The 8,624-nt window shown below is 40.4% G+C and overlaps 1 protein-coding gene across 1 annotated transcript in view; it reads left to right on the top strand.

Annotated features, from left to right (window-relative positions):
- Nucleotides 1-444: 444 nt before the first annotated feature.
- The window catches only part of LOC117513939 (lysosomal thioesterase PPT2-like), a 34,994-nt gene continuing 26,814 nt past the window's right edge, over nucleotides 445-8,624 (top strand). The window contains exons 1-2 of the mRNA XM_034174192.1: nucleotides 445-678; nucleotides 5,866-6,019. Of these exons, the coding sequence (XP_034030083.1) occupies nucleotides 520-678; nucleotides 5,866-6,019 (313 nt within the window). The 5' untranslated portion in view covers nucleotides 445-519. The remainder of the gene's footprint in view (nucleotides 679-5,865; nucleotides 6,020-8,624) is intronic.

Below are 8,624 nucleotides of genomic sequence, written 5' to 3'. Positions count from 1 at the left end.
CCCCAGCTCCTGCGGGGGAACCCCAAGGCGTTCCCAAGCCAGCCGAGAGATGTAGTCCCTCCAGCGTGTCCTGGGTCTTCCCCGGGGCCTCCTCCCAATGAAATTATCTTCCACAAATTCAAACTGAACGGAAATCTCTAAACTTGATAATACCTGTAAATAATAATCAGTTTTATTGCCAGTTTTCTTCACACAAGTCAGGGAACCAATACAAGAGAACCAGTGAGTTGGACATTTATACAATTCAAAATTACTGTCAAAATTCATTTGTAGTATGCCTTACCTAATAAATATATTGATATATTTAATTGGAAATTTTGCACAGTATATAAGCATTAACATGTATATGACAGTCACAAGAGGAACAAGCACATTGCATTCATGAGGAAGGAGTGGCCTGCAAAACAAGAAACTGCAAACAAGAAAATGAAAGTGATTTAATCTGTGTAATGTTCATAAACACCTCAGTGCCTCTGTGCGTCCCACTGCAGCCCTGGAAGGTCTACCTGTTGGTTGGACATGAAGTCTACTCCAGTCACTAAAGCTGCATCCTTAATGTTGCTGCTGCTGCTGCTGCTGCCACTAGCAGCAGTTTACTGCTACAAACCCGTCGTTATCGTGCATGGTATTTTTGATGGACCCAAACAGTTCAAAAGGTTGTGTCAGTTCATCACCAAGGTAGGACCTCGTTTACAGCCAATACAGCCTTTAAGTGCAAGCTGCTTCAAAATGCAATCTAGAACACCTTGTGCTTTAATGAAAACTTATAACTTAAATTTTTTTTTTAAGATTACAGGTTCTTCAAGCTTTGTGTTACGCTGAAACAAATTTAATAAAGCAGGTGTTTAAAAATGTTTGGGTGAAATAAAATAAATCAGTGAAGTATGATTAATGAATGTGTGTAAATCATGTGTGACATTATGAGAGTAGAATGTGAACAGCAGTCATATACTGTAAAGACAGCATGTTTTTGATAAAATGAAGCTCTCATTAAATCATAATCCCACGTCAGTTTCCTTTTGGTACATGATCTGTTATAGTCACAAAGTCCAAATATTGCAATTCATAATCAAATAGAATATGATTTCTGTTTTTTATTATTATTTTTTTATTATTAAAGACAATAATCTGTCACTAATTACAAAAACCCACTAAAAAATAAACTTAATTATCTGCACTTTTTTTCAAATCTCTCTCTGCTCTGCCAAAACCTGATTAGCAAATTCAGCATCTCTAACCTCTTGATTGACTGAGCACATCTGCATGAGCCAATCAGCTTTTGGCAAAACAAAGAGAGCGATAAAACAAAACAAAAATGTGCGGGTTTGAAGTCCATGAGATGTGGAATTTGGAACTGCTGCACTTAACCACACGTATGTCACCTGCTCACAGGTTCCATAAATGTCTCATGGTCTAACCTCAGCGTTTTCAGTTCCTGTGTTATCATCTTCCTGTGCAGAATTTCCACCATGCAATGCACATAAATCCTCCAGATGATATTCACAGTGACACGCCTTCTCCTGTCAATACTTATGACATATTTATATTATGACACTTTAATAGTAAATCTGTAATAGAAATTGTACTGTTTTAGTCCTAACTGCACCAGTTTGATGTGCTGATTACTTGGGTTACCACGCTGGTTGTAGTTGTTTTAATCTGGGTTGTGTTTTACTTTTTGTTTCACACTGTCGAACAGACTTTCCCTTCTTTTAGTCTTTATTCCTGGTAAGAAATATATACAATAAAAAAAGAATGCCGTCACTCTCCAGCAGCCACGTTTGGCCCATGGAGGTCACGAGCAGGTAAAGAGCACAACACTTTGTGTGGAGTTTGACATGCAGGTTAGGAGAACTGTAACTTTAAATCGAACATGTGTGTGGGTGTGGTATTCCTATATGTGGCCCTGGCTTCCTGTCCAAAATGTACCATGCCTTTCACCCAATGTCTGCTGACCGCTGATTGCAATAACCAGGGATGGCGGACGGAGGTTGATCTTGGGGTATATCACAAATGTCTTCATAATCTCACACCTGCGCATTGATGCCCAGGTACAACCCTAATTCCAATGAAGTTGGGACATTGTGTGAAATGTAAATAAAAACAGAATACAATGATTTACCAATCCTCTTCAACCTATATTCAATTGAATACACCACAAAGACAAGATATTTGTCAAGTTCCTGCCCATGAAGGGTTCATGTTCTGAATCTTCTGTGTTTTATTTATATTATATCGGGTTGCCATCATCATGTTTCAGATATGTTTTGTCTTGTTTCATTTATTTTGGTGTATCATGTGCCTGCCACATATATTGTTTTGCTGTGTTATTTATTGTTTGCTTTCTCTTATCTGGATTAAGTTTCAGGTTAATTTGTTTATCACATTGTTCATATTATACTTTAGTCACAGGTTTTGGTTATCACTTATCTTCAAGCATTTCTTATCTGATTATGGTCTATTTGTGTTTATTGCATTTTCTGTTTATCAGTTATCTTTTGTTAATTGCATTATTCTGTAGTCACCGGATTTGTTTATTCTCTGTTTATCAGTAGTTTGTTTTGCTCTCCTCATTTGTGTTTTCAGTTCATATGTTCATGCTTCGTTTGTTGCCGGTAAATGGTAAATGGACTGCATTTACATAGCGCTTTTCCATCTGCATCATACGCTCAAAGCTGTTTACAAATAATGCCTCACATTCACCTCAATGTCAGGGTGCTGCCATACAAGGCATTCACTACACACCGGGAGCAACTAGGGGATTAAAGACCTTGCCCAAGGGCCCTTAGTGATTTGCCGGTCAGGCTGGGATTTGAACCGAGGATATTCTGGTCTCAAGCCCAGTTTGTTTGTTGCCGGTTATAGTTGTTCTGCATTCTGTCCTTGGTTTCTGATTTATCTTTGTTCTCAGTTGTTGCCCTTCTTATTTGACTGCCAATGCACCACCCCTTGTGTCTTTGTCTCTCACTATTCTTTTTGCTGTGTTGTCATACACTTCCGCTCTTGCACCTGTTCATGTGTCTTTGTCTCTTTCATCACTCCACTCTGTTTTCCTGCCTTCACTATCTTGCCCCTTGCTTATCTTTGTTCACTAGTTATGCCCCCTTCCAGAACTTTTACTGACACCTGCATCTTGTTTCACTAATCACACCACCAGTTATTTAAGCCATCAGTCTCACAGCTCACTGCTAGATCGTCAACTTCGTGTCACTTTCCAGCCTCCATCCCATGCCTAGTTTTGTCCAGCTTATCTGTATTTCGACCTTGCCTGTTTTTGACCTCAAGTTAGACTTGTATCTGATAGCCCTAACACTGTGTATATTGACCTGTGCCTGTTTTTTGATTACGCCTCAGTCTCTCGTCTGTCAGCTCCCTCTGCCACGTTGCTGGACCACACGTGTATCGACCACCTGCCTGTTAAACAATTTAACCCCTTTTTTGAACTCTATCAGTCGTGTGAGTTTGCAGTTGTGTCCATACAGTTTGTGCCAGGCCTGATAATATTTAATGTTCAAACTGCTAAACTTTATTGTTTTTGTGCAAATATTTGTTCATTTTTAAATGGATGCCTGCAACATGTTTCAAAAAAGCTGTGACAGTGGTATGTTTACCACCATGTTACATCACCTTTCCTTCTAACAACATTCAATAAGCGTTTGGGAACTGAGGACACTAATTGTTGAAGCTTTGGAGGTGGAATTATTTCCCGTTCTTGCTTGATGTGCGACTTCAGTTGTTCAACAGTCCGGGGTCTCCGTTGTTGTATTTTGCGCTTCATAATGCGCCACACATTTTCAATGGGCGACAGGTCTGGACTGCAGGCAGGCCATTCTAGTACCCACATGCTGAGACTTTTGGGGATGCTCCTTCTATGCCCAATCATGACACTCACCTGTTTCCAATTAACCTGTTCACCTGTTGAATGTTCCAAACAGGTGTTCTTTGAGCAATCATCAACTTTCCCAGTCTTTTGTTGCCCCTGTCCCAGCTTTTTTGAAATGTATTGCAGGCATCCATTTCACAATGAGCAAATACAACCCCTGGCAAAAATTATGGAATCACCGGCCTCGGAGGATGTTCATTCTGTTGTTTAATTTTGTAGAAAAAAAGCAGATCACAGACATGACACAAAACTAAAGTCATTTCAAATGGCAACTTTCTGGCTTTAAGAAATCAAGAAAAAAAGATTGTGGCAGTCAGCAACGGTTACTTTTTTAGACCAAGCAGAGGAAAAAAATATGGACTCACTCAATTCTGAGGAATAAATTATGGAATCACCCTGTAAATTTCCATCCCCAAAACCAACACCTGCATCAAATCACATCTGCTCGTTGACATTGACCCTATGTCATGAAATTGACCCTATGTGTCTTTTTGCAAGGAATGTTTTCACAGTTTTTGCTCTATGGCAAGATGCATTATCTTCTTGAAAAATGATTTCATCATCCTTAAACATCAGAAAAGTGTCCAAAATATCAACGTAAACTTGTGCATTTATTGATGATGTAATGACAGCCATCTCCCCAGTGCCTTTACATGACATGCAGCCCCATATCATCAATGACTGTGGAAATTTACATGTTCCCTTCAGGCAGTCATCTTTATAAATCTCATTGGAACGGCACCAAACAAAAGTTCCAGCATCATCACCTTGCCCAATGCAGATTCGAGATTCATCACTGAATATGACTTTCATCCAGTCATCCACAGTCCACGATTGCTTTTCTTTAGCCCATTGTAACCTTGTTTTTTTCTGTTTAGGTGTTAATGATGGCTTTCGTGTAGCTTTTCTGTATGTAAATCCCATTTCCTTTAGGCGGTTTCTTACAGTTCGGTCACAGACGTTGACTCCAGTTTCCTCCCATTCGTTCCTCATTTGTTTTGTTGTGCATTTTCGATTTTTGAGACATATTGCTCTACGTTTTCTGTCTTGACGCTTTGATGTCTTCCTTGGTCTACCAGTATGTTTGCCTTTAACAACCTTCCCATGTTGTTTGTACTTGGTCCAGAGTTTAGACACAGCTGACTGTGAACAACCAACATCTTTTGCAACATTGCATGATGATTTACCCTCTTTTAAGAGTTTGATAATCCTCTCCTTTGTTTCAACTGACATCTCTCGTGTTGGAGGCATGATTCATGTCAGTCCACTTGGTGCAACAGCTCTCCAAGGTGTGATCACTCCTTTTTAGATGCAGACTAACAAGCAGATGTGATTTGATGCAGGTGTTAGTTTTGGGGATGAAAATTTACAGGGTGATTCCATAATTTATTCCTCAGAATTGAGTGAGTCCATATTTTTTTCCTCTGCTTGGTCTAAAAAAGTAATCGTTACTGACTGCCACAATCTTTTTTTCTTGATTTCTTATAGTGTTTCTTAAAGCCAGAAAGTTGCCATTTGAAATGACTTTAGTTTTGTGTCATGTCTGTGATCTGCTTTTTTTCTACAAAATTAAACAACTGAATGAACATCCTCCGAGGCCGGTGATTCCATAATTTTTGCCAGGGGTTGTATATGCACAAAAACAATAAAGTTTATCAGTTTGAACATTAAATATCTTGTCTTTGTGGTGTATTCAATTGAATATAGGTTTAAGGATTTGCAAAACATTGTATTCTGGTTTCATTTACATTTCTCACAAGGTCCCAACTTCATTGGAATTGGGGTTGTACACTGCTAGTACAAGCCTATTTTCCACACAAGTTAGGTGTGTCTTCTCTTGGGATAGTTTGGGTTTGATCACTCTCACAATTTAATTTCCAACATTTGTATTTCTGCAATAATAGCAATGCAGTGTAATGGCAATAAAAAAACAAACAACTATTCTTGTTGCCATCACATTTATTGTCATTTAATTTCTATAGGTGCATCCAGGTACTGAAGTTTCAGTGATTGACTTGTACGATCACCTTTCCAGTCTGAAGCCAATGTGGACGCAGGTCACAGGTTTCCGGAAAGCCATTGACCCGATCATGCAAAGATCTCCCAATGGCATTCACCTTCTGTGCTTTTCACAAGGTTTACCTCACTCACTCACTCACTCACTCACTCACACATGCACATGCGCACACACAAAAACAGAAAATCAGTAGACAGTAATGTCATGAGGAGGCATGTTGGAAGGTTAATGATAGGGTCTTAGTGTGTCTTTTGTCTGTTTCTCTTAACATTGATCACTTGCTTGCCTCTACTGGTGGTTGGCTCTCACTGCGGTATTGTATCACTTCCTGTTCCGGAGCACAGCGGTGTTTTGCTGTATCTGTTAGCTGTTTAATCTGTGCAGTTAGATTGATCTAGTTAGCAAGATTACGATTTGTTTCCCAGTGTAATCTTTACGTGCCTTAACTAAAGCACTCCTTCTGCTGAATCACCTCTAAATTATTTACACATTATTCACTTTGCGTGTTTTTAGGAATCCGCTAGATTAGCGTAGCTACTAGCTCTTAGCCGATTTAGCATGGCGGCTTCTCCTGTCTCTCCCGCACTTTTCTGCTCTGGGTGTGAAATGTTTAGTTATTCCTCGGCCTCCTTTAGCAGTAACGGTACTTGTAATAAGTGTAGCTTATTCGTAGCCTTGGAGGCCAGGCTGGGCGAATTGGAGACTCGGCTCCGCACCGTGGAAAATTCTACAGCTAGCCAGGCCCCTGTAGTCGGTGCGGACCAAGGTAGCTTAGCCGCCGTTAGTTACCCCCTGGCAGATCCCGAGCAGCCGGGAAAGCAGGCTGACTGGGTGAGCCCCGTGTACACCGCCAACCCGTTCACATCTCTAACCGTTTTTCCCCACTCGACGACACACCCGCCGAGGATCAAACTCTGGTTATTGGCGACTCTGTTTTGCGAAATGTGAAGTCAGCGACACCAGCAACCATAGTCAATTGTCTTCCGGGGGCCAGAGCAGGCGACATTGAAGGAAATTTGAAACTGCTGGCTAAGGCTAAGCGTAAATTTGGTAAGATTGTAATTCACGTCGGCAGTAATGACACCCGGTTACGCCAATCGGAGGTCACTAAAATTAACATTAAATCGGTGTGTAACTTTGCAAAAACAATGTCGGACTCTGTAGTTTTCTCTGGGCCCCCCCCCCCAATCGGACCGGGAGTGACATGTTTAGCCGCATGTTCTCCTTGAATTGCTGGCTGTCTGAGTGGTGTCCAACAAATGAGGTGGGCTTCATAGATAATTGGCAAAGCTTCTGGGGAAAACCTGGTCTTGTTAGGAGAGACGGCATCCATCCCACTTTGGATGGAGCAGCTCTCATTTCTAGAAATCTGGCCAATTTTCTTAAATCCTCCAAACCGTGACTATCCAGGGTTGGGACCAGGAAGCAGAGTTGTAGTCTTACACACCTCTCTGCAGCTTCTCTCCCCCTGCCATCCCCTCATTACCCCATCCCCGTAGAGACGGTGTCTGCTCCCAGACCACCAATAACCAGCAAAAATCTATTTAAGCATAAAAATTCAAAAAGAAAAAATAATATAGCACCTTCAACTGCACCACAGACTAAAACAGTTAAATGTGGTCTATTAAACATTAGGTCTCTCTCTTCTAAGTCCCTGTTGGTAAATGATATAATAATTGATCAACATATTGATTTATTCTGCCTTACAGAAACCTGGTTACAGCAGGATGAATATGTTAGTTTAAATGAGTCAACACCCCCGAGTCACACTAACTGTCAGAATGCTCGTAGCACGGGCCGGGGCGGAGGATTAGCAGCAATCTTCCATTCCAGCTTATTAATTAATCAAAAACCCAGACAGAGCTTTAATTCATTTGAAAGCTTGACTCTTAGTCTTGTCCATCCAAATTGGAAGTCCCAAAAACCAGTTTTATTTGTTATTATCTATCGTCCACCTGGTCGTTACTGTGAGTTTCTCTGTGAATTTTCAGACCTTTTGTCTGACTTAGTGCTTAGCTCAGATAAGATAATTATAGTGGGCGATTTTAACATCCACACAGATGCTGAGAATGACAGCCTCAACACTGCATTTAATCTATTATTAGACTCTATTGGCTTTGCTCAAAAAGTAAATGAGTCCACCCACCACTTTAATCATATCTTAGATCTTGTTCTGACTTATGGTATGGAAATAGAAGACTTAACAGTATTCCCTGAAAACTCCCTTCTGTCTGATCATTTCTTAATAACATTTACATTTACTCTGATGGACTACCCAGCAGTGGGGAATAAGTTTCATTACACTAGAAGTCTTTCAGAAAGCGCTGTAACTAGGTTTAAGGATATGATTCCTTCTTTATGTTCTCTAATGCCATATACCAACACAGTGCAGAGTAGCTACCTAAACTCTGTAAGTGAGATAGAGTATCTCGTCAATAGTTTTACATCCTCATTGAAGACAACTTTGGATGCTGTAGCTCCTCTAAAAAAGAGAGCTTTAAATCAGAAGTGCCTGACTCCGTGGTATAACTCACAAACTCGTAGTTTAAAGCAGATAACCCGTAAGTTGGAGAGGAAATGGCATCTCACTAACTTAGAAGATCTTCACTTAGCCTGGAAAAAGAGTCTGTTGCTCTATAAAAAAAGCCCTCCGTAAAGCTAGGACATCTTTCTACTCATCACTAATTGAAGAAAATAAGAACAACCCCAGGTTTCTTTTCAGCA

The sequence above is a fragment of the Thalassophryne amazonica genome, chromosome 7 (genome assembly GCF_902500255.1).
Source record: "Thalassophryne amazonica chromosome 7, fThaAma1.1, whole genome shotgun sequence".
Classification (NCBI taxonomy): domain Eukaryota; kingdom Metazoa; phylum Chordata; class Actinopteri; order Batrachoidiformes; family Batrachoididae; genus Thalassophryne; species Thalassophryne amazonica.
This window is presented reverse-complemented; position numbering and strand designations above follow the sequence as displayed.